The sequence below is a fragment of the Diabrotica undecimpunctata genome, chromosome 6 (genome assembly GCF_040954645.1).
Source record: "Diabrotica undecimpunctata isolate CICGRU chromosome 6, icDiaUnde3, whole genome shotgun sequence".
Lineage (NCBI taxonomy): Eukaryota > Metazoa > Arthropoda > Insecta > Coleoptera > Chrysomelidae > Diabrotica > Diabrotica undecimpunctata.
In genome coordinates, this window is record NC_092808.1 from 90672171 (window position 1) to 90699913 (window position 27743).

At 32.2% G+C, this 27743-nt stretch overlaps 2 protein-coding genes across 4 annotated transcripts in view; one reads left to right on the plus strand and one right to left on the minus strand.

Annotated features, from left to right (window-relative positions):
• Positions 1-11552, plus strand: part of LOC140443549 (uncharacterized) — a 68126-nt gene extending 56574 nt beyond the window's left edge. The window contains exons 5-6 of one of the 2 annotated variants that reach the window (XM_072534866.1): positions 6736-6869; positions 8903-11552. In XM_072534866.1, the coding sequence (XP_072390967.1) occupies positions 6736-6869; positions 8903-9238 (470 nt within the window). In that variant the 3' untranslated portion in view covers positions 9239-11552. The remainder of the gene's footprint in view (positions 1-6735; positions 6870-8902) is intronic. The other variant, XM_072534867.1, reaches the window with a different exon arrangement.
• A 7348-nt stretch (positions 11553-18900) lies between these two features.
• LOC140442721 (uncharacterized) lies at positions 18901-27682 on the minus strand. 2 transcript variants are annotated; one of them, XM_072533704.1, is made up of 4 exons: positions 27435-27682; positions 27336-27392; positions 26524-26779; positions 18901-19463 (listed from the first exon to the last, which is right to left on the minus strand). In XM_072533704.1, the coding sequence occupies exons 3-4, from the start codon at positions 26777-26779 to the stop codon at positions 19012-19014; spliced, it is 708 nt and encodes a 235-aa protein (XP_072389805.1). In that variant the 5' UTR covers positions 27336-27392; positions 27435-27682; the 3' UTR covers positions 18901-19011. The 2 variants fall into 2 exon arrangements, with proteins under 2 accessions (XP_072389805.1, XP_072389806.1); XM_072533705.1 differs by having other exon boundaries at positions 27336-27682.
• Positions 27683-27743: the final 61 nt, after the last annotated feature.

Below are 27743 nucleotides of genomic sequence, written 5' to 3' on the forward strand. Positions count from 1 at the left end.
ATAGAACGGTAGACCTCAAGAACACTGACGTCGGCAGTGTGTGTTGTTAGATTAGGATGTAAGGACTACAAAGTAAGCAGAACTCAGAACGCCTGACCAATGTCTGTGTGCTCCCAAGCTTAACCTTGTTTTGATATAATATTGTTTCGTTTCGAAATTTAATTATTATATAAACTAAATAATATGTTTAAAAATAATAATTGTATTTATATCAAATTATTTTAAAACGAGATTTATTATAAAAATTTAAACAGATGATTCGATGTTGTTATTAATATGATGACATTTATGACTTTTATTAAATTTTGACAATCTTAGGGATAAATATTCTTTTAATTTTTTACTTCCCATTTAATGTCTATATTTTGTTAGTTATTTTTCATGCAGTTTTTTATTTAAACCTGCTTAGAGTAAATAAATGATGTCTAGAAACAAATTGATCGAGAGTAGTGAATCGATGTAAAGAACCGCTATTCTATGACGCTACCCGTGACGACACCATCTGTGGCGCTAGTTCCCTGACGTTCGCCATAACATTTTACTGTAGAGAACAAAAGTAATACAAAGTCAGTATAGAAGCTTCGCTTCATAAATTGAGCAATTAATATTACGTAATTGTGTTACATACTTTTAAAAATATATCCGTCGTTAATGTGAGATCATTATATTGTTTACTGTGGTATTACAGTTTCATTATTACTTATGTAGTAAAAATATTGTTAAATAAAAATATACTTTGAATGCGCTTGTTAACCATACTATGACGTAAGTAATAATAATTGGTATTAAGTTGGGCATAAAATAATATGAACTTAGTTAAAATACAGAAAGTAATAATTATCTTATAATACATTTAGAGTATGGAACCGTTGAAACTGTTACCTTGGCATATTCTAGGTTTTATGAACAACTTCTAGATATCAATGTAAGAACTAAAACCCAATGAAATGATATACACATAGATTTAAAAGTTTTGCCTTACTTGTTGTTAATTTATTTAAAGCTATTTAAACAAATTGATCGAGAGTAGTGAATCGATGTAAAGAACCGCTATTCTATGACGCTACTTGTGACGACACCATCTGTAGCGCTAGTTCCCTAACGTTCGCCTCAACATTTTACTGTAGAGAACAAAAGTAATACAAAGTCAGTATAGAAGCTTCGCTTCATAAATTGAGCAATTAATATTACGTAATTTTGTTACATACTTTTAAAAATATATCCGTCGTTAATGTGAGATCATTATATTGTTTACTGTGGTATTACAGTTTCATTATTACTTATTTAGTAAAAATATTGTTAAATAAAAATATACTTTGAATGCGCTTGTTAACCATACTATGACGTAAGTAATAATAATTGGTATTAAGTTGGGCATAAAATAATATGAACTTAGTTAAAATACAGAAAGTAATAATTATCTTATAATACATTTAGAGTATGGAACCGTTGAAACTGTTACCTTGGCATATTCTAGGTTTTATGAACAACTTCTAGATATCAATGTAAGAACTAAAACCCAATGAAATGATATACACATAGATTTAAAAGTTTTGCCTTACTTGTTGTTAATTTATTTAAAGCTATTTTCCGAAAACATAACTGGTTTATAGCTTTAATCGTTTTTCTTGGTAAATTTATTTTTTAACATTTTTTATGCGTATGATTTTTGACTGGTGGTGAATTAGGTTTTGCAAGTTAATTTATTCAACATGAATCGCCGAGAGTAATATTTTATTTTGATAGAACTTTTGTTGAAACATTAGAACAATATTCACAAAATGTGTCATTTATGACTGAATGAATACGTTTTAGCCAAGTAAATGTTCACGTTGTTCTTCAAAAAGAACAATATTCACAAAATGTGTCATTTATGACTGAATGAATACGTTTTAGCCAAGTAAATGTTCACGTTGTTCTTCAAAAAGAACAATATTCACAAAATGTGTCATTTATGACTGAATGAATACGTTTTAGCCAAGTAAATGTTTCGCGCATCTGAAATTGACACCTAGATTATAATTCTATTAAAGATGAACATTGAAGTCAGAAGCGTTACGTAACATTAAAAATAGGAAGGAATCCTACAATGCCATTACCAAAGTTCTTTCCAAACACTACGAAAAAGATTGCTGCAACCAGTCAGAACACTGAGTTCTCAACATTATGTTCACTAAATTGTTAACCATATCCTGGCTAGTTTGTGTACAAATTTAAGGCAATATGTATCCTAACTGCTTAAGAACTTTAGGTCAGTGGTGCTCAGACTTATGTATACTGCATGGGATCTACCACATAAACTGCAAGCGTCCGGATATCGACTGCTATACCCCGTTTTTAAACCAGGAGGAGTAATTCAAATTTACCACACCGCAATGTTTGTTTATAATTTGTCCAACTTCAGGCAAATTTACTCCACTGTAATGAAATTTTGACACTAATGGCATGTCATAGGTTAATAAAGTTATATCGGCGATTTTTTGTGTTTTCTACGATATTCTTTTAATTTGTAGATTATTAGTCTGCTTTTATATAAAAAAACAGTTGTTTTTAGAACTCTTTAGCGACGTACTATAAAATATTTTTGGATTAACGTCGAAGGCCGATATGATTAACCAAAAAAGAAGATGTATTTGGGAACGTTTCTAGTAACTTTCTTGGTTGTGAATCTGTCTCTTTAGTTTACTCCTCCTAGTTTAAAAACAAAGCATAGTAAAAACCGTTTTGAAAATGAAAAACTTTATTGCACATTTCTAGTTGATAAAAAGTTGTAAATACAGAGAGTTGTAATTAAAGTCATGTTTTTCATATTAATTTTATTTGGATGTTGATGCATGGCACTGAATATTATCCACAAGTATTTCGTATGATGGTACGTAATTACCGAGGGCCAAACGTAAACATGAAGAGAGATGTTCGTCAGTTAGCCGATTACGATATTTTGAATTCAATATCTTCATTTGGGAAAATGCAGACTCATACAAGTATGTTGATCCATAGAATGCTGTGAACTGCAAAGCCACTTGCCTCAAAGACGGATATTTCTCAGACGATATGAAAAAAAAATCGTATCGGTCGCTCTGGATTTAAGGTGTGTATCCGAAATTATTTTTAGTACATCATTTTGGACGAAAATGATCTCCATATTGACCGTAACGGATATTTCAGTGGCTATTTTTTTGACGTTAACAAGAAAATGGATTAGACATGAATGTTACAATATCTGTCAATTTTTTAAAATCAGCGAAGCGTCTTTCAAACTCGCTATGAAGTGCTTGCAGCTACATCTCGTAATAAACATAATTTCAAATGATAGGCTACCCTTTTTTTCAACGGTGGAAAGTTGTTTAAATCCTTTCTGCTAATTTGCTTAATCAATAATTTCAATTTGTTGGCAAAAGAATGTATTGCGCACATCAATATCGATAATTGTTTTATTTTTACCTTGTAGTTCAAAATTAAGGAGGTTCAAATGATTTGTTAAATCTGTTAGGAAAGCCAGATCACTGAGCCATTTTTCGTTTTGAAGTAGACGGGTGTCGTCCCCTCGTTTTTCTAAAAAAGAAATTATTTCGGGAAGTAGCTCCTGGAACCTATCTAAGAATTTTCCATGGCTCAACCAACTCACATCTGTATGCAGAATTGCATACAGATGTGAGGTGGTTAAAATTCTCTGATTGAATTCACAATTTTTGTTGTCATCTTCATGATGTCGTCCATATTTAAAATTTTGGAACACAAAACTTTCTGGTGAATGATGCAATGAAATGAAAAAAATGATGGAAAGTCATCGTTAGCTCGACATAATGCAACAAATCCATTGTTAACGCCAGTCATGGATGGTACACCATATGTTGTAATACACACGAGTTTGTAAATCGCTAGCTCGTACTGTTTCACAAAATTTATAAAAACGTATATATCTTCTCCGCGACTTTTTTCTTTCAGAGGCAGCATTGTTAACAATTCTTCTTTAGCCAACATGTCAGAAAATACCATCCGAATGAAAATACACAACTGGGCGGTATCAGTAATATCGGTTGACTCGTCAATTGAACGTGTTGCACACATTTCTACCACGTAGTTGGACTAATATTATTTTATTGCATTATAAAAAATATTTTTCATATCTGCAAATTTAAAAGTAGTGTTTTTGGCTGCTACATAGTTCTTTACTTCTGCCCACATGAGCTCACAATGGTATGGGGGCAGCCTTAACCCTACTTTGTTTTGGCTTTTTGCCATCTCATCAATGATGTATTTATTATATTGTCCCTTATGTTCCTTAACGATATCCAGCAGTTGCATTTTTAACATGGAGTCCTCAAACCCTATATTTTTGATTTTAGCCACTAGAGTTGTCTTCTAATCGGGGCAGTATATTTTTGAACCAATTTTCGAAAGATTTCCCGTCCATCTCTTAATGGTAGTCCCCACTTTTTTTATTAAAAGACCCACAGTCCTTCTAGAACAAACCCATCTTCACTGCCAATGTGACAGATTATTAGTCTTTTTCCTTTTCCTGAAAAGTTTATTATTTTAAAATTTACTTGAAATGAAAAAGCACATAAACATTTACCTGGAGGATAATTTAGCTATATATATGTAAAATTTCATGTCCATCCAAGCGGTTCTTTAATATTTACAACAAAACCCGTGAATAAATGGACTATAAATGAAATAAAACTTTTCGAAGCATCAATTAATTAAAATATTGGTTTCTCTTACCTTTATTAAAGTGACTACCGCAAGCTATTTTTACTTTTGATTAACAAATACTTTGTTTTTGGATACTAAAAGTTCACTACACACTATAAAACTTAATACTAAACACTTAAACTAAACTCTAAAAAATAACACGACCAGTAAATAACTTAACAATAACTATAACATATAACACACAATATATTAACTTAAAAACTAACACGCTAAAAACACAATTTGAATTTAAACTAAGTTTGGACCTGTGAAAGGAGTATCCGTTTGGCTTAAGGCAATAAATTATATTTAATAGCCTCTTGACGAATGACAGGGCGAATATCAACACGTGCGTTTGTTTACAGTTGGGAATTTTCTAAACGAATTTACCATATTTATCTGTGAATGCTGATATGCCGAACCGGCATTATCGCAACTTTCGGGTGAAGAGATGGAATCATAATTATTTCGATCATGTACGTGTGGTGAGTCAGGACAGTCCCCGTATTTTCTCCGTGAATCGCGATCGACTTCAAAAACTTTGACGATCGACCGGTCGATCGCGATCGACTCTTTGAGCACCGCTGCTTTAGGTAGTTCGTGGAGGTAGTCTGAATGGTCTCTGAATTATTCATGTTAATACATAACATGCAGTTTAGATAGACAATTGTAAATAAAATAAGTTTTTATCGATAACAGCGTGAAAATTTGGAATAACATTGTTGATTTCGTCATTATACATCGTACTGGTCATATTCCTATTCTAAATGCATACATTTTTAGCATTTTTAGAATAGGTTGGCGATTCCTAGGCACTGACTGATTGGTCCAAATACGTAGGCATCGACTATCAAAATTCCTTTTGATTGTAGAACTCCAAAATTTTGTAGAACTCTAGAGTTCTAGATTAGATTGAAACTTAATTAATTCGACCTGTTGTCTTTCTTCACTACATACACAACGATTTAAGTTTAAATATCTCAAAATATTTCAGTCACCGATTATTAACATTAGTTAAATAATTGATATTTAAACTCATGTACTTCTTAATAATTGTTGATGAAATCCAATGGGAACATCTAGTCCCTTTCTAGTTCTTTCCAACAGTATATAAAAAAGTATGATCCCATTTAAAACTTCTGAACAAATGGAGACCGTCCATTTTCTAATGTATACGTCACTGAATTTGACTAATATGTAAATGTACTGAATAGTATGTAAATAACAAGTATTTATCCTTCAAATTACACTGCTCGGTAGTTACCCATCGGTAGTTAGCTTTAACCACCGATCAGGAAAATGTTGTCGAAAATAGCCCGTAGATTACTCAACTTTGGAGATAATTGGAGCTAATATTAATAGTAAGATCACTTACAGTAACTCTAGATGATGTTGCCTCTTAAATCGCACTGAATTTAAACTGTACTCACATTAGTATCAAACACTGAAGTTAATTTATAATGTATATTTGATTTACTCAAAAGTCCGTCTAATCTCTTAAATTACCCAACGAAAAGTGATCCTCTCTTTTCAAATTGAACAAATTATGAGAACAGACTCATCCCCACTTAAAGAATATTTGTTCTACAAAAACCGACTTTTCATTTTTGGCGTAAACACATAAACATAACGGTATTTTTTTAAAAGGAAAGCTAAAAGGCAAATAACTGTACCATATTGAGGGAAAGGTTCTCTTCGAATTAAAGCTATTTGACAGAAGTTTAACAAATTTTATTACTTTATTCTTAGCTCTATAAAAAAAGGGGTCTAAATGTCCTTTGTTCCCAAAAAAATTACGATTGCTCTCAAATTTCTAACAAAGCAGCCATCAAGTAATCTGCATGTTTCAGTACTTCTTTTAAGAAATAAAAAATCTGAAAGATGTCGAATAATTAGGTCTATAAAAATACAAAATCTAAAGTACCGTTACCTTCTCATAAAAGACTATATCGGCACAATGTTATACCTTTTATATGTGTCTATTTCATTAAAAGTACTTACACTAGTACTAAATAAGTTTTATTTTTATTTTCACAGCATCAAGAGAAGGTTCTCCAATTAGGTTTGGTTCTAAAAGTCCCAGTGCAGGATCAACTCCTTCTGTTGCTCCCAGTACTCCAGATGACTCAGATCACAGTGATGATGAATATATTGATACGATAGAGGTATTTGTAAGTTGATCATTGTGTATTGTTTTATATATATGTTACGATATAATTTATACCGGGTCCATAATCAATTGAAAAACTTAGATATAGCTTCAGGAAAAGGTAATATTAATTATATTATTTTTAGTATCTTGAAGTTTTAAATATTTCCAAGTATTCAACAGTAAAATTATCGACAATAAAAGAAAAATAACAGTTACGTAAACATCAACAAAAATCGGAATAGGACAATGATAGTAATACGGATGCAATTTACAAACAATATAATAGATCAGGGCAGATTTGTTAAAAAACCGGAATAGGAATAGGACAATGATAGTAATACGGATGCAATTTACAAACAATATAATAGATAAGGGCGGATTTGTTAAAAAACTACTACATTTGGATGTAAGATCTGTCCATTCTGTTTTTTGCAGAAGAAGTTGTCCGATAAGTTCATAATAATTGACTTATCCTCTTTCCCAAATAATATTAATAAAACAATTATAATATACAAAAATGACTAAAAACATAATTTTTTTATTTTCCTTGCTTATAGCTTTATAGGTAGCTTTAAAACGATTCATTTTAGGGCAAAGTCGTAATGAAATGCACAACAAAAACTAGAACATGTAGAAGTTTGCCCATTGTTTTACATATATGAAAGCACTCCACCTATCTAAAGAACTTTATAGAATTGTAATTGGATTATTTGGGCGGCCGCAGCCTCAGGAATGTTTTAAGATTATGAATTTTTTTTTTGGTTATAAACAAATAGAATATCTCGGTAACTATTAGTTTAAATGAAATTCAGAAAACGGTGTTGAAAAAGACTCGACAATACGCTTCCTTTAAAAAAGTTAAATTACGAGCAGTGGTTTCTGAGATACAGCCAGTCAAATTTGACCTGCATTTGCGACGAAGTTATAAACAATAGAATAGTAATCTTTAAATCATTAGTTTTTTCTTTCTCTTTTTCGATAAAATTTTTGATATCATCCAGATGTTTTTATAACATATAATAATAAAAACCATCGGTATTGCTTGTGAAAAATACCAAAAAAACTAGGATGAAGAAAATTGAATTTTAAAGTTCAAAATCGGTATAAGTAAAACAAAGTATTTTTTTGACTTCCAATGGAGCAATTGTTTTCTTTTTTTTTTAATTTAATTTAACTGAAATAGAGACACTTAAATAACGTATTACCAAATCCCAAAGATGCTTTAGTTTGTTATAAATCAATTTAATTATTTATAACAAAATAAAGTTACATAATTTATCCTACTTCTTAAATCCCAAAATGTCACAAATGAAAATAATTTTCTGACTACACCCTTTATATTAATATTTTTACCTGCACACCTGTTATATGTCAGCTGCCCGTTGACAAATGGTTCCGATCTTGGCTAAGGTTCATGTTTTAACTAAGCTCAGCCGGTAATCCAGATCCAACGCTTACAGACATTGGCTTCAGTGACGTCAGAATTGGACTTTGACACTCTGGCCCAAGATTCCCACCTGTAAATAGTACAACTGATTTTCACAACCAGGGTCGCTCCTATTTCTCAAGCTTAACGATTATGCCTCTCTTACGCTTCGGTGGAGAACTGTCCGTGTGCGAACTTCATCTCTGATTGATATAGATTTAAACTCGAAACTATGCCGAATAAGTAATATGTTCTTGTTTACAAGGCGAATCATAGATTACACTATTCGGTATACAAAAGTGCGGAACATACAAACGGGTACGTAGGTACTTTATCACAACACGGCCCAGTAAAAAAATTAAGTCCTTATATTTTCATCAGCCAAAAACATCTATAGTCTACCCTCTTGTGTTAAGTGTGACACGTAACAAAATTGTCTCAAGATTTGAGTCATGAGGCGCGTGTATAAAACCATAACATAAATGTTCTTGCAGCATAGAAAGTCACCAGCGCGACTCAGTTTAACTGAACAATAGTTTTTGTTTCGATTTTGGACCATTTTTTATTTGTTATATCTAACTTTATTAATTTTAAGACATTTATGTTAAATAAGTTATTATTTTTAGAATCCCGATCCCCAAAGAATGAACATATCACACGACGTTATTCCAAACGGATACATACAAACAGCACAAAATCAACATATGTCAAGATCAAAAATTAAATCCACTACAAATGTAGATGTGTCACAGGAAATATCTTTGGCTGTACAAAGCCTGCGAGCGGATATCGAAAATATATCGAAGAAAGTTAATTCGTTGGAAAATGCAAATAGGTTGGTAGCGAAACGACAAAAGAGATTATTTCCAGGAGTCCCGAATAATTTCTTAGTTTTTGTCATAGCATGGCCTTTTATAGCCACATTTATCATGAATCGATATTTGTATCGAAGGAATCTTTAGGAAAATTTGAACAAATGTGAAGTTTAGATACCTGATACTGTAGAAAAAAAAACTAGTATTTTAATATCAAATTGTTTTTTCAAAGTAGACTGTCGAGGATAGCGATTTATAAGAACTTAACATTGACAAAAGGCCTGCTACCAATAGACAAAAAATAAATAATCCAATATTTCATCCAAGGAAACAACAAAAAAATACATTTCATTTTATAGCTATCTATAAAATAACGTGATTCATGTTGTAAAACACTTTTTCTTTTCGTATATTAGTGACAAGTACATAATTGAATTATCCATCTCGTGATCATAAGCAATTATACCTTTACTGTAACTATTTTGTAATATATAACCAAAACTGGTATGTAATACTTTATGCATTAATTTTAGAGAAATTATTTTCAGCATGATGTTCATTAAACGTCAAGTGATATATCTTCAGATTCAATTTAAAAGATATTTTGCTTTGGTATTTTTGTTTCTTGAAGAATATTTGTCTTGTTTGACAGAGTATGTAAGCACTGAGAAACTTAAGTGCGATGAATTACTTGTAAATGTCTAGTTGTTTTTATTTTCGAAGGACTTTTTATGAAGAGTTTCTGCTTCTCTGGATATTCTGCAAAATCCTGCTCAAATGACCAAATACGATGATCGCATTTTACGCTAGATAGCACACAGTGTAATGTTTAGAGTCGACAAGATTTTTCCATTGGAAAGGTTGTGGAGTGCTGATTCATGTATGTTTTGCATCTGCTATCCGGTGCTACTTATAATTAAACTGTATCGAATAAAAAAATTGACTACCTAATGGCGTAAACTTTGAACTACAACAGTTTGATATTTTGTTCCTTTTAAAGGTACATGTTTACATTGGAAGTGAATAAACGGCATATGCTATTATGTTTTGGTGTCAACACTTCCAGTTTGAGCGGGCGAACAAATACAAATATTGTAATGAGTAATAGTAAATAATTGTTAGAATCAAAAACAGGCGAAAGAAAAAGGGCGACCAGGATAATAATTATTTTCAACTACCGAGCCATTTGGAAAACATTCCAAATCTGAAACATTTTATGTTTCATTGGTTTCTCTGAAAGTTAACAGCAATTGTGTTATATATTATAGTAATATAATTTTTCAACATAAATATATTTTATACAATTTGAGCTCACATTGAGATCAATTTGTCTACAGACACGGGAATGATAACAAAATAGAATTCTACATACTATTAATATTAATACAATTCTTTAATATTATTAGTTGGTTGCATCTACACGCCACACCTTGTATATGGTAGTCAATGGAAATTAATATTAAGCGTTTAGACATACAGAAAAAATGGTCATCACCGAATTTAGTGTATCAAACATCTTTGGTAATTTTAGTTAAAAAATAAACTCTTGTTTTACGTTTCTGTTTCCAGATCAGACGCAGTTTTGTTATGTTGTATATCGTTTTGTTTCAAAACGTAACAAAATAAGATAGTTTCTTTCATTAAAGCATTCTACTTTCAAAACGCTTACAGTATGGAATCTTAAACGTCAAATAAATAATTTATTGGTTATTTCTAATAAGATATTTCATAATAACGGACATATCACAAAAAGAAAAATATTTACAGCATCTAATTTATGATTTTTCACATAGGTATGAAAACTTTCCACAAATTAAATCTTGAATATAAGATCCAATAATCACTATAAAACCCAGTAAAGCCATTATCTAATTTAAATATCTAGTGGTATAACAATATTATGGCCTTTAATGTAACACTACGTAGTAAGTATTTTGTCAATGTTTCTTAAATGTTGTGGTTATAGCTAAACCAACTCAAATGGACGTTAAAAATTATTCTGGTATCTAAATTCTTCATAATTAAATGGTAATGTCTTAAATATAATCAAGCTGGTTCAATTTTAGGGGATTTTTAATTGTAGGTGGTCTCAGCCAATATCCATATTGATATATAAAGGTTGTAAGATTATTTTATTTTCTATTGTTGGTGATATTTAAGTAAACTTATACAATGTCATATTTTAATTGTTATGTATATATGAAGTTTTATATTATTTTGGTTTAAAATAAACGATTGAAAGTGTTTGATAGTATTTTGATCCGACGATGCACAAAATAATCTTTGAGTATATTAATTTTGACCCCAAAACAGTTGAAGAATATTTTATGTTGCCAACATTATTATCAATTATCAAAAAGCTTTTTATTACTTCAAGGAGGACTAGTCAATAAACTTTTTTTTATTAAAAGTTTTAAAATGCTATTAATCAGTTTCATCTTCTTATTCTGGTGTTGTCAAAGTTGTATTTTTTTCCATATCCTCTCCCAAATATTAAATCTGAAATGACCATAAACGATGCCGTTTGAATAGCGTATTTTTATACAGGACGCTTCAGTAATAATGGGACATTGATCAGCTGTAGAACAAAATAATTCAACGCACAATTTCGAGTGCAATAGGGAAAAATTCAAAGCACGATTCTGTAATAGTTTGAAATTTAAAAGGACATGGTTAGAGCCTACATTTTGTTTGAGGGCATTCCATACCTATTTAATATTATTAACCTTCCGTACACATATACACACATATAATATATATTATATAAATTTCTTGTACACCAAACACACACTGAAGTGTCATACCCCACCCGTTATGTTTCTAATTTTTAACAAATATCGAAAATGAAACAACTTTAAACTATTTTATGGGTTAATTTTATTCAAAATCAAGTTCTAAACAAACAAATAATATTGTTGTACAAGAAAAATTAATATTTTACCGAAAAAATCCCATTTCATACTAAAAACTTGCTTCAGTAAACTCAACATATGTTAATACGAATGAAAGTCTTGGGTTAAAATAAACTTAAAACAACTTATTAGTTTTATATCAGGGACATAAATAATAAAAACGATAAGAAAATATACACAAACTTGTTCAGTACCTACACTCCATACGAATTAATCCTCTATGTTCGTTGCAGATGGGAATATAACATTTTGAACACGTTTATTTTGTTTTCTGATCTCTAGATCTAGGGTAAAATTACCGTGAACTTTTTTGCATAAATTGTACTTCGCGAGGTTGTTCTGCTATATCTAGAAAACCTCTAAGATTTTTCAATTCTTCCTCAAAGTAGTAATATCTGACCTGGATTTCAAATGAGGCTCTATCAAATCAAATGCAAGTCTGTTGAGAAATTCTCTTCAGAGAAGTTCTTATCTAGCATCCCATAAAAAAATCGTATTGGCCACCTTCTAGTACATCTTGTATAAGTATGACATATCTTATCGAAAGTGTCGGTACTTCCTTTCGCAAATCTCCCGTTTGTTTTTTTAGGGTTCCTATCATGGTTAGTTTCACCTCAGTTAACATTTTTTCAAAAAAAGTGTACTAATGAGAACCAATTGACAACGGTGATATTCCTGCCTGTTCAATGAATTGATTCCGATAATTTTTTGACATAATGAAAGGGAACTGGTTCATTATGTTCCGTAGTGACTTTTCCAACATAAGGAATCGCATAATACCACGTCCTAGCATCATTCATTATACAATACTTACCTGGTTTCGATGACATATAAATTCTGAACGGACAGTTGCCGCGATAACTCATTAAATGTTCGTTGATAGCGCAGTATTCATGCTGAGTGTAGAATTTTTTACAATCTATCACAAAGATATCTCATATTTGTCTGATAGGAGCAAACTCATCTAAGGAGCTAAGGTAACCTAAACCTTATCGTCAAATCGGAGACATGAAGTAAGAAAATTAAATCTATTCAAGGGCATTGTAGCTCTATACAACGAATTTGCGTATTTAGAAGATCAAAGTTCCTGTAAGTTCAATTGTGCAGACTGCTGAGTACCACAAAAACATAACGTCCTATCAATACCTTTACTCTGCAATATTAGTAAGAGTATTGAAGGTTTGTCGAGTATCTATCGCGTTCCTTTTCTATGAATTTATTCATTTGTGCGAAGCACTATTTTGTTCATAATATCTTCAAAAAATAGTAATGACCATGCTTCCAAAGGAATTTTCACTTTTCTGGCTACACCTTTTGGATCAGGAAGATTACACACAATATTCTTGTTTTGCCGTGTTCCCCGTTTATCTGGAATTTTAGTACTCCATCTGTATCCACTTTTATTATTGAATTTCTTGATCTTAGATGGGCCTGGCTCATACATTTCCGCAGCGCTTTCTGATTCTTCCCTATTATCTGTACCAGACAGCTCTTGTACAGTATCAGGTGGTTCTTGCATCCGCCAGAAAGTCGACATCAGAGTCAGAAGATTTGTTGATTTTCAGACAATTCGGTACAATCGTCTGATTCTAAGAGTAACTTATGAATTTCATTGTGCAATTCTAATTCAGTCAAAGGCCTTTTTCGCTGCCAATCAGACATTTTTACCTACGTCAGAAAGATGTATTATTTTTGTTAAATAATAAAAACTAAATCCACTTACTTTTTACGATCAATCACACCAATAATACAAAATATCTATTCAAAAAAACGTTACGCGCAACACATATTGAGGTATATGAAACCCTATAACTGACTAATACGGTGGCCACCCTTATACACTGGTCGCATCCTATTACTTTAGGTTTAGGTGGCAGACGTGAGTTGAATGGACTACCTAAGCTCTGACGTCACAATGGCGGCGATTTTAAAAACCTTTCCAAATATTTGTAATTCGTGTGTATTTGACCCATAAGAAGTTGGAAATCGTCGCTGCCTTGGTAATATCTCCTATGTGTTGAAACCTAAAATTTTCAGGAGACAAAGAAAACACGTTTTTGTAAAAATAATAGTGTTATAATTTTATTTTTTTGCTTTTCTTAACTACGTAACACAATAACAAAACAAGCAAATGTAATTTTGAAACAAAACTTTAATATTTAAAGTAAAACATACACATACGAGTTTTTAATATACTAGAAAATGACACATAGGAGGTTTAACTAAGTTTAATGTTTATTTTCTTGTTTTCTTATCCAGCTGGTAAGGTAGGTTATCGTAAAAACTATGATGATCTCTTTCTAACACGAGTTTAAGGTCTTGTAGGCATTTCCATTTCGATTCGGTTATTGGAATAGGACGTAAATATAGCTGGGTTGGTCTTTGAATAACGTTAAGTTTTAGTCTTCGTTGTGGTAGTTGCTTATATGGGTTGGAATGCCGTAGTTTGAATAAAATCTCTCCGTCAGGACGATATTCTAGAGCTCTTAGGTCTGTCACGGTTGGATCTCCCGCCTTCTTTCCGGGTCGCAGTGACTGAATATTACTTGGCAATTTCTCAAAATAAAAAAAAAAAGCTGTGGTCCAAAACTTTAATATTATAAGGTTGTTTTGGCCGCGCATTTCTCATTTGAGCTATGTAGTCACTAGGAGAATTTGTGGGAGGTACAAAATATTTGTCAAGTGCAGCATGAACGCTGTAGCATTCCATCATTGTATGGCCTTTCTCAAGGAACAGCTGTTGGATTAAAATATTTTTCTGAATTGCCAAATCGCTTAAAGCACTAGCTAGTACCTTACTGCGATTTTGATAATTACATGCAAGGGATATAATTGTAAATTTTTTGTATATATCTAATTTTAATGAAAGAAAATCCACAATACATGATGTAAACTCGTTAGAAGATACGCCGCCATTTGATTCATGCCACACATATAATGAAACATCTTTGTTATTCAATACAAAAATTGTAAAATTGTGAACCTGAAGTTTTTGCTTATAAAACATTCTTGAAGCTTCAGTCTTGGGGCAGAGCAAAACACTTTGGAGATCTTTAGTCAAGACTAAGTGCGAATCATCAGTTTCAGATTTAGCTGCATTTTTCGCCTCTCTTGCTTCATTTTTCATCACGATATGGTTCTGATATACATCTAGAGCAACTGTTTTTACTTCATACCCGCAACATACATCCACTAGTCTTTGCGAGGCTTATGTATTTTAATATTTTTATTTCTTAGTACATCCAAGAAAAACGTTCTTGAAACGCTTTTAATTGTATTTTGTTTGCACCACTCTTCATACACACTGTGCATGTGTGATAAAGACCTAAAGGTCGATTCAACGTATGTACAACTACTAGAGCTTCTGCAGTAATGACTTGGAGCCTTAGGAATTAATTCGAGCCACCTTGAAACATTTTCAGTCATTTCTTTATGAGTATTTCTCCTTTCTTCCTTCTAATCTGGGCTTTTTCTTTTTCTGAGGAGATAAAACACCTTTATCGCCAATACTTCCTTCCGAATCCTCACTAGCTGCAGTGTCAACTTCGCTTCTTCGCACCCATCTTCTGAATGTGTCTTCCCCTAAATTTAATGTATTGATGAAGAACAGCCTACAAACCTTCACTTTTTCCCCATTAGATCTTGGCAAAAATATGTCATGACTTACATTTTTCTTTAGCTCTTTCGCATTATTTTCTGTCTTTTTTCGTCTTCTGCGGATATGTCTGGTACTTACTAAACCTTTCACAAACGCTTTCTTTTCGGACCAAGTACTGAAATTCCAGAATGTCTTAAAAGCTGACTTCCTTTTATTTTCAGATATTAGGTTACAAAGAAATGATCTATTTGATTTTTTTCTAGTGGTAGTGTGGCCACAACGCTGCTTAACCGATCTGGAATTTTTTTTGCAATCTTGCACTATTTTGCCATTTTCTACCTTTTTGTAGCCAGTGTAAGATAAACCAGAAACTCGTCTCTTTTTGGCTTTAAGTCGTTTCTTACTGATGCGTGAAATGGATTTATCAAAAAAACTTAGGGAACCATCACTGTCAGAGCTGGTGACATATTTACGGTCACCAATTTCTGCCCCTTCTTCTTGCGACAATTTATCTTCTATGACTTGTTTTTCTAAACCAATTTCCTCACCTCCATTCTCTATTTCAATCTCCCGAGTGAAAACAGACATATCGTTTGCAACTTCTAGCTCCACATTATTTGCTGCTTGCACATTTCTTTTTCTTCCGATTTCTCATCTTCATGTTCCACTATTTCTAATTCTTTTATATGTTCATTTCCATTACTTCATTTTCTGCAACCTCCATTTCAATTCCTTCATTTTCTTCAACCAACATTTCCACTACTTCGTTTTCTGCAACCTCCATTTGTTTTGTAGAAACAAATTCCTTTTCGAACCCCTGGTCTCTTGTTAACCTCATTTCAGTATTAGAAACTGGGAATAGAATTCCATGAGTGGTACTAGCGACCCATTCCTGCCATTCGCCTTGGTTAAGGGTATTGTTTTCTGATGAAGCAGTATCAGGTCTTAATAAAGTATGATTTTGTGCAAAACCACCTTCAGAAATTGAGGTATTATTTGGTAACATCGTATTTTCAGATGGTAACATCAACCATGATAAAATTTGGTCAGCGATAATTTCCTGGCCAATCTCTTTAGGTACAGAACTACACCTATGTTCTTCAATGAAGTCTTTACTATTTATTAGCTCATGATTTCCCATATCTGTATAGGGCTGCATAATATCCTTTTCATTATTTGATTTCGTCCCCAGACTACTTAATGCAGCTTCGAGCAGACATTCTAATATTCTGCAAGAACAAAAAAACCTATTTTAACAAACATGCATATTGTTAATTACAGGGGTTTACTAAAACCATGTTAACATTTAGGTAACTAATACTATTAATGTAATTTTACCACTGAATAAGATAATTATATAAAATATTGTTAAATGTAGTCTCAAACCATAAAGCTTACAAACAGCTTTAAATATAAGCATGGTAAAATAAAATAATATGATACAATAAAATGTTTTTCACTTACCTTAGTAATATTGAGTCGCGCAGGTATAGTTACATTGCCAATATAATCACTAAACTAATCAAAATGACACAACTTTTTACAAACTCCGGGTCAGTGGAGCTAAATATTGATTTTTTTAATTGTTTGAAGAATAAATAAGGACTTTTAGTTACTCATTTATTCTGAGCGATTGGCATTATTTGTTATTCGTGAATTTGTGAGGTAAGAATATTAAAGTATTTAGATATTTACTATCAATGTTCATGTTTTAAGGTTATGCCATTGTTTGATTAAAACTTGTAATTATTTTTTACTGTATTTCAAGGTATTTTGTTGTTGTTTTTATCCGGGTTATTTCAAAATTAATCAATAAATCATTGAATTGATTTACGAACTTAAAAATATTTAAATGAATGTTTTATTCTTTTTTAAGTGCTATTGATTTTATCCCCTAACAAAATACCTTGAAATACAGTAAAATAATAATTAAAGTTTTAATCAAACAATAAGATAACCTTGAAACATACATATTAAGAGTAATATCTTAATAATTTGTTATTCTTACCTCACAAATTCACGAACAAAAAATAATACCAATCGCACAAAATGAATGTTCATAACCAAAAATCCGATTTTACCCTTCAAACAATTAAAAAAAAAAAACAATATTTCCAACTTCTTACGGGACAAATACACACAAAATAGAAATGTTTGGAAAGGTTTTCTAAGCCCCGCCCATTGTAACGGCAGGCTTATTGCGCAGAGCTCCAAAACCGATGCTTAGAGTCTAAGAATTTGACGCACTGTTAAAAAAGTATTGGGGTTTCTCACACCCAGTGTGTGTTTCGGAGGTTACTATCTGGACGTAAGGGGCAATCTCGACATTTCGTGTAAAGAAAGAATCTATTTCATATATCGAAACGCTCAAAAATGTGATTTCAGGTGATAATAAGCCGGTCGTAACGCAAGAACAATTACGAAGGTCTCGTTGATAATTATCGGGAGCTTCAGTAAGGGGTGGGTATGACTATGACTAATAGAAAATATCAGTTTGACCAAAAAAACCAAGAAATACTGGATACTATAAAACTGGAAAGATAAAAAGGGCACCAATAAATCTTAACCATAGATTAATAAAGGACTCAAATTCGTTAAAATGTATCAAATAATTACTTGAACCTAACTATGAATATACTTACCTATATAAAACAAAATATAATCAATAAGTCAATAAGATAAACCCATAAAAAACAATAAACTTAAAAAAAAACTGTATTTATTCATTGCTGTTAAAAATGGGTATATATAGACAACAATTAAACTAAATAAATTGTGGTCTAGCGATCAAATAAAAATAGGTAATTCTTCAAAAAAAGTAAACAATTACTAGGTATTTAACTTTGTAAAAATTGATAATGGTGGGTATGGAACACAATTTTTCAAACGAAAAAGCTTTTTGGTTCTAAATCATACACTTAATACAAAACTGAACCTTATAATTATATCTAACTTCATAATTAACGAAATAAATGAAAATTTAATCGTAAAGTGAAGTCTATACGCATATTTCTAATTCAATCATAAAAATCTAACGTGAAATGTCTTTACACTGTACTCAAAATTATCCAGTCGATGAATTCAGGGCGTTCATGTGTCTTAAAGCAAAAACACAGTTCGAAATCTAATGTGATTATCCCGCCTGCCGGTGGGACTCTAAAAAGAGAAATCTTTGCATGTTTTCGTAATCAAACACAGACAAAATTAATCTCTTATATAGGTATATCTATTTTTCGTTATAAAGTAATCTATTATAAGCAGATATGTACTTACATGATTAGAAATGAGTAATACTATGAGATTTCTAAATTATTATTTATTAAAAATAGAGTTACTAACAGAAAAACTTTTGTCAATATGGCAATATTTAAAATGTAAAACAAAATATAAATAAAAGTTTCAATGGAAGTTCAATTTTCTTTGCATTTCAAATCAATAATTTCCCTCACGAGTTGCCTATTGTTTGCTTCTAACTGATTAATTGTGGTTTTATAAATTTCCTCATTTCTTTTGTACTTTCCAATAAATCGTAACATTACTTCATCTTTTGAGTGTGGGTTTACTTCTGTATTAGATCCTATTAATTTTTTATTTTCTTCTGAAAGTTTTTTAAATTGTCTTACGAAGTCGTTATTTTGTTCCATTTGATACCTTTTAATTTTGTCCATTTCATTTTTTGCATCTATTTCTCTCTTTTTATATTCTAATATTTTTTCTTCCAAAACATCAATGCGGTTGCTTAATCCTGCATTTTTATTTTCATAAGCGTTTATTTTAGACTGGCAGCATTCTATAACTTTATATAAGTGATTGTTTTTACTATTATTTCTTTGGCTGGCGATATTGGTGTCTTTCATTTGTGCTGAAAGTGTAAATTTACTTTAGATTAAACAAGAACCTAAGTTATAGTTAAGTAAACACTCACAACTATTGACATTTCACTTTTAATAGTTGGTGTCAGTGGTCAAATAAAAATTTAACAAAAATATTTGCTCTGGTCGTGAAAATTATAAGAGAAGACAAAAATACTACAAATAATGAGACACCAAAGAGAGTTAAAAAAAAGAAAACCAAGCATAGTGTCTTGAAAACAAAAGCGAAAACATAAAAATACTACAAGAAAAGGATCTAGGCAAGCGTGGGAATTATGTTGATAGCTTATTTATTTTGCAGCGTTTGACATGGAACTGCCAGCAGACCTTCACGTCAATGATACCAGATATTTCTGGAGACATATAAAAGTTTTACAAGAACCAAGAATAATTTGTTTTAAAGTTTGTGAATTATGGATGTAGTTCAATAGCTGTATTATTGAAGAAGGAATAATGTTTATTTATGTTAACTGCTTAATTATTCTTATTTATTATCATTACAGAAAGCAGGCAGCGAGTTTATTATCAGTAGTAATATCCCTAGGACATTGATAACAGACGAGATAATTTCATGACAATCGAAAGCTCGTTCCTTGGTAACAGCACGAAGCCGAAGGCTGAGTGCTGTTACCAAGCAACGAGCTTGAGAAATTTGTCATGAAATTATGAGGCATTCATCAATGTCCGAGGGATATTCGGCGGATAATTTTTCGAAAAAAAAATCATAACTCAACATAACGAAACATTTATTTATTAAAAGTACAGTTAGTGAAAGTACAATTATTTGATTAGCGCATTTATACTTTGAACATTCTCATTGCCGAAACGTGACATTTTGAACTTTATTTGGATGAAGTTGTCAAACTCGATCGTGTTGTCATAGGGATTGAAAATTGTCAGTCTAATGTTGACATGATTGGGTGAAATTGTTCCACATGACACAAAATGACCAAATTTGAATGGTTGTTAGAACAGTCGAAAAATTATCCTTCTAATAGCCTTGATGCGAAGAAATTGAGACTCTGCAGTCAAAGTACTAGTCACAATGTACATAGGAAAGTTAAAGAACTCACAGGGGGACTAAGACGAAGGCAGAAAGGAAATATAACTAATTCTGACGGAAACATCATCTTGGACAAACAGAGTGAAAATAAAAACGTGGAAAGAATATCTAGAAAAACTATTTGAAGACCAAAGAGATAACACATTTGAGCTAGAAGAAGAGGTAAATGATGGACCAAGAATATTACAGCAGGAAGTTTACTCCGCAATAACACAGTTAAAGGATGGCAAAGCGGCAGGCCCTGATAATATACAAGCAGAACTACTCAAACTAATGGACAACGAATCAATAGCAATAATCGCAAAGATATTCAACAACATATACAACTCTGGAGAAATACCAACAGAATGGCTAAAATCTGAGTTTATTGCACTTCCAAAAAAAACCGGGAGCCAAAAAATGTGAAGATTACTGTACTATAAGCCTCATGAGTCATCTCCTAAAATTGTTCCTAAAGATAATTCATAGGAGAATCTACAAACTATGTAAAAGTCAAATTCCCCCCAACCAGTTCGGGTTCACAAATGCTGTTGGTACTAGAGAGGCTTTGTTCTCAGTACAAGTCTTATTCCAGAGATGCAGAGACGTCAGCTGCGACGTATACGCATGTCTGGTTGATTACGAGAAAGCGTTTGATCGAGTACAGCACACCAAGATGATGCAAATACTAAAAGAAACAGGAATTAACAACCAAGATCTGAAAATAATTAGAAATCTCTACTGCAATCAGACAGCAAATCTCAGAGTTGAAGGTGAACACACTGACTATGTGAAAATCATGCGTGGAGTGAGGCAAGGCTGTATTTTGTCTCCTCTAATCTTAAATCTGTACTCTGAAAGAAAATTTATCGAAGCTTTGCACGAAACTGAAAAAGGTATTCTACAAAATGGTTACCGGCTAAACAACATCAGATATGCAGATGACACCATAGTATTTGCGGACAACTTCGAAGACCTACAAGTTCTTATGAACAAAATCATGTATTACAGTCAACAATATGGACTCAATATAAACGTTAAGAAGACAAAGCTTATGATAATTAGCAAGAAAAGAATAACAGAAGATCAACTCTACGTCAACCAATCCCCTGTAGAAAGAGTGACGCACTACAACTACCTCGGCACCATTATAAATGAAGAATGGACCAACAACCAGGAGATTAGAGCACGCATCGGAAAAGCTAGATCCACCTTCAATCGGATGGGGGCCTTCTTCAAGAGTCACAACCTCTCTCTTGATATAAAAGTAAGAATGCTGCGATGCTACATCTTCTCTGTCGTTTTTTATGGTGTTGAATCGTGGACCTTGAACGAAGATATGTGCAGAAAACTGGAAGCATTTGAGATGTGGCTACATCGGAGAACGCTTAAGATCCCGTGGACTGACCGAGTCACAAATGAGGAGGTCCTCAGAAGAATGAATAAGAACCGAGAGGTACTGACCACCATCAAATCTCGAAAGTTACAGTTCTTCGGACATCTTCTTGGTTAAAGAACCTCAGAATCTGGTTTAATACAACATCTGTGCAGCTTTTCTGCGCTGCTGCAGATAAGATAAAGATTGCCATGATGATCGCCAACATTTGTAACGGATAGGCACATCAAGAAGAAGAATAGCCTTGAGGCTTGTTGTCACAACTCCATCCATATGATTGGGTGCTTGCACCCATAACATAAACAAAATTAATGTGTTTTTTTGTTAAGTGACTTAGTGTGTCTTTTGGATGTTTTTTAAAAACTTTCGAAATGTTTTTTTAACTTTTAAAGAAATTTTGTATTTTCTCACCAATGGGATCCCTCACTTTTAAAATACTTTCCTTTTTCGTTTATTCATTTGAAAAAAAAAACAGACCAAGAGAGTGGCGATCAAGAATAAACAAAATATTCCATGATGATAAATACAAAGACTGTGTTAATTGGAAGTCTTCAATATGTGTTTTGGAAGTCTTCACCGTTGGAAGAACTTATTATATAAGTAGTAGAGGACATTTGAAATTTTGACAGAGTAATTTTGCAAGTATGTACCAGAAGAAAAAAGTGGTAATATAGCTGGGGGTGGGGGTGTAGAGTATTTCTAATTAAGCAAATTCTTGAAAAATATGTCATGGAATAGGGAAATACACAAAATAAAAAAAAAGAACTGAGACAAAAATGATATTGGTAGTGACTTGAATAAAAATTAATCTAAACAAAACTGAGGCATACATAGAGAAGTTCTTTTAAAATATTGGTACAATATTGACAACATTAGATTGTTAAGGGGTTGAGCGTAGGGCTAACGACCCTACTCTGAAAAAAAAAGCATTGCTACTGAGAGCTGAAAATACACTGACCTTATATAGACGATATGGCAAATAACAAAAGTATATTTAATTTTGATCATGAAACATGAGAACATTGTACTCTGCAGGAGCGATGAGATGCCTTTTAGATACTCTTAACAAATATAATATGGACATAACAGCTATAGAGGAGATACGATGAAAAGGGACCTGTACTATTCAGAAGAATTTGAATACAATATACTATAGTTGCCGTCAAATGCAACATATCTTTGGTGTCGGCTTTGGAGTTAGCAAAAAAGATAGTAACCTAATAAGGATAATGGAACATTCTTTAACTATAGTCTCATAAATGTACATGCTCCCACTAAGGATAACATAGACAGAAAAAAAGGATTCTATGAGAAAGTAGAACAAACATATAGACAATGAGCAAAAAACGACATTAAGTTGATTATTTCGGACATGGGACGTACAGATGTACAGTGCAACGATAAGACTAAGCAAAAAAAAAAATACAAATATAACATTGATAAATTAAAGTGTACTAACGTCATAAGACATTTTCAAATATGCTTAGATTGTAAACTATCAGAACATCTCAGAAACAAAGTAGATCCCACCAAATTTACCACAAATTGGGAGTTTCTAAAAACCACGCTGCAAAATACTGCAGATGAAGTGTTGGGTGAGATTGGCACCCAACTGGCAGCTAAACAACGGTTTGATGAGGAATGCAAATAAGTAACCCAAGAGAAGAATGACGCGTATCTGAAAATTATGAACAGAAGGACTAGGAACAATTTTGAAAAATATCGAGTAACGAGAAGGAAGTAAAAACAAAAGCACAAACAGAAAAAGAGGCAACAAATCAATAAAGAGTTTGAAAAAATAGAAAAATTCAATAGGGAACACGAACACACAAAATTTTACAAACACGTTAACGCAAAAAGAAAAGTTTTAAAGCCACAAGTGAACCAAGTCAAGGGTCATAATGGAATCCTTTTGAACAACAAAGTAGAGGTACTGAATAGGTGGCAGGAACACTTTAGTATGCTACTTAATGGAGAAAGTAAAGCTGAAGGTAGAGATGATATAGAACTAGAACACGGGGAAACTCAAAATTCAGTTTCTAGTCAGAAACAAGTCACCCGGAGCAGATAACCTACCTGCAGAAATATTTAAATGTGGCAGTGAAACATTTGTAACTTTCTTTCACAAACTTTACAGCTATGGCAAGAACGCATTTTACCAGAAGATTGCAATAATGGAATTATATGCCCTATACACAAAAAAGAAATGTGGTTGATTGTTCCTAACTTTAGAGAGATTTTCCTTCTTAATAAGGCATACAAACTTTTGTCCCTGATACTTAACGAACGATTAGCACAGTATACTGACAATATAATACAATATAATAGGATCATACAACAGAGGCTTTTTGAATAACAGATCTACCATTGACCACATCAACTATCAGACAAATATATAGACTGCCATTACATCTACATAGATTTTAAGGCAGCTTATGATACTGTTGACAGACTCCAATTATATTCGGCTATGATCGAATTTGGAATACCAAAAGGATTGGTAGAATTAATTAAAATGATAATGAGGAAAGTTGAACGTAAAGTGTGAGTACAAGGGGATCTTTCAGAACCATTTACAACTAAAAGAGGACTGTGCCAGGGAGATGCGCTATCGTGCACTGTTCAACCTAGCATTAGAAAAAGTTATGAAAGATTTTGGAATAAACTTCATGGGTACGATATATACCCCTAGTATACAAATAATGGCATATGCTGATGATATCGTGATCATTGGAAGAACCTGAAATGACGCAGTTGAAGATTTCACACATATTAAAAATATCACAAAAAATATCAGACTTATGATTAGTTCCCAGAAAACTAAATCTATGCCGGCTATACCAAGCATGCAACAAAATAACTTAGAGGTGCAACACAAAACTACAGAAACAGTGGAAGAGTTCTGCTACTTAGGGTCACTGGTTGACTGCAAAAACAACACATCCAAAGAAAAATATGAAAAAGAATAGGCGTGGCTAACTGCTGTTATTTGGGCCTAGACCCTCAACGAAGAGCGAGAAATATGTCAAGAGCAACAAAGTGAAAACTTTATAAAACAATAATATACTCAGTGCTCACTTACGGAACAGAAACATGGGTAATGACGACCCAAGATGAAGAGTTACTATGAATCTTTGAAAGAAAAGTATTGGAGACCATATATGGCAGAGTTAACAAACAGGGTCTGTGGAGAAGGCGATATAATTTTGAACTCTATAGACTTTTTGGTGATGCAGATATCTGAACAATGTTCAGGAAGATTTAAGGGGACTAGAGTAAGGGAATGGAGAAGACATACACTCGACAGGGAAGGATGGACGAATATTTTGAGACAGGTCACGGCTCATGAAGGGCTGTATCGTAACTGATGATGATTGTAGTCATGAAAGAGGCCAGTTTTAGTTTACAATAAATTTCATGTAGAGTTGAAGCTAAGCCATCAACGGTATTAAATAAATAAATATAATAATATAATATAATATAATAATATAATATAATAATATGTAATATAATAAATATAAATAAATAAATAAATAAATAAATATTAAGAGTTTGGAGGAGGAGGTCTAATGATATCAGCATCATTGAGAGTCTGGACATCCTAGAATATTGCAAGGCAGTGATTTGTGCCATCTTAGACTTCTTGCTCTCAGAAATAGATGGGTCAGTGTAGACCAAGTAAGAGATGATTTAGTTGCAGCTACAGAAAGGGTAGTCTCAAGAAGAATGGTTAATTAAAGATTACTTCTAATGGGACTGAGAGCTTACTGTCTGTGTTTGGTGTTACCTTTGACACCATAGCATAACGGTTGACCCTTAGAATGGTGAAGAGCTCAGCAAAACTGAAATGGCCAATTGAATTTTGTCTGCTTCAGTTATGCATATAGGTTTTGTTTGAGTGGCTATAGGCACATAAGGGTAAGACATTTACGAGGTGGGAGACAAAATATAGACTTGGCTGTTGAATGTCATCTAGCAAGACAACCAAGCATTATAGTATAGTGTGCTATACGTTTGGGAAGCAGATCAACTCTAGTTCTTATTAACAACACTCTTATAGCTCAACAATATATTGGTAAAGTACTGCAACCGGTTTTACATCCCTACCTACAAACCATTCCAAATGTGATCTTTGAACAGAATAACACAAGACCTCATATTGCTTGTGAAACTATAGAGTTCATACAAGAATCTAGTATAGAGTCTTTGGAGTGGCCATCAAGATCAGCTGATTTGTCACCAATCAAACATATGTTGGATATGGTAGGTGGAAAATCTAAATTGATTGCCCATATCCTCCAGCAAACTTAGAATACCTATGGCATGTCATAAGAAGAATTTGGATGAGTATTCCTCAATATAATATAGACCACTTCAACTATTCAATCAATACCCCACAGAGTAACTTTGTGTATATAAAATCAAGGAGGCGCCAGTCATTAATTTTTTGATGAAAATATTGTTGCAAATTTGTTTATAATGTTATCAAATAATAAGAATATTATAATGTATATTTCCATAAAAAAATATTTTTCCTTCCAGGTGTTGCATTTTTTTGGTCATCAGTATATTTTTTACTTGTTATTTACCTATAAAACTTATAAAGCCTTACCCAGGGATTTTCTATGTATTTGGACTAAACTTCTAGTACTAGAGATAAGTTCTTTAAAAATATTCACAGGAGTTTGTGATAAATTCAGTGCTGGTATACCAATGGAATCTAATTCTTTGGATAAGACAATTAAACTTTCTTCTATCTCATTACTTGCATTGATATTTTTTACTGGAGAATATTTATTTTCTATTTGTGACAATACTTTATTTACATCTTCAAGAGTAATTTCTGGTTCATCATCAGTATCACACATCTAAAAAATAGGTTTAGAATTAGAATTACTTTCAAAAATAAAAATCAAACCTTAACTGTCCAATCCTACATATACAATAAATAAATTCCCTTCAGGATCTTACAAGTCCAAGTCCTACATTCCACATAAAAAATGTCTATTTCTCTTATTTCCATTATATAACTAGATACTTATAGCATGAACAAAGCTATATTTCAAAACTTAAAAAACAGCAGTAAACTCAGTTTTTAATTTCCCACAAGAATTTCTTGAGTTTATCATGTTATATATGTGTGATAAAGGGAGATGATTGCATTAGTGGTAGATTATACCAAAGAATATACAATGCATACGCATATGCGTCTATATTCTTATTCAGTCTTTACTGTATAATCTTGTACTTTCAAATTAAAAAATTTACCAAAGGTAAAACAATACAACCAGCTATAATCTAATTGCAGAATTACTATTTTGGGGGATAGGTTCACCAAAGAATATAGGGTTCACTACCCTTAAGTAATTTAAAATAAATGTGACAAAAAATAATTTTACATTTTTTTATGTTAATATAACCTACCTTATTTTTAATTACAAAAGGGTAACAATTAGATCCAAATGCTTGTATTACGTCGTACTTGTACCAAAGAATATAGACGCTAAGCGTCTATATTCTTTGCTTGTACTAAATTAAAACTGTACTAAGATTTATTTTTTTTTCCAACTAACAATGTCGTAAGTTTTATCAATAACGAAAGGGATAAAATGTATTGCTTGATTTTATATCCAGTATTACTTCTAAACCGCAACTTCATAAAACTTGTGCATTAAGTAATGAAATTAGCAAATTATTTTGCAATGCAAAAGATAAATTTTGTTTCAAACATTGAAAAATTCAACTGATATTATTTGTAGGAAAGAGGGAGCTGCTGGCGTTTTTCATATTCAAGGTCATGATAATTCTGAAGCTAGGCGCACACGATACGAT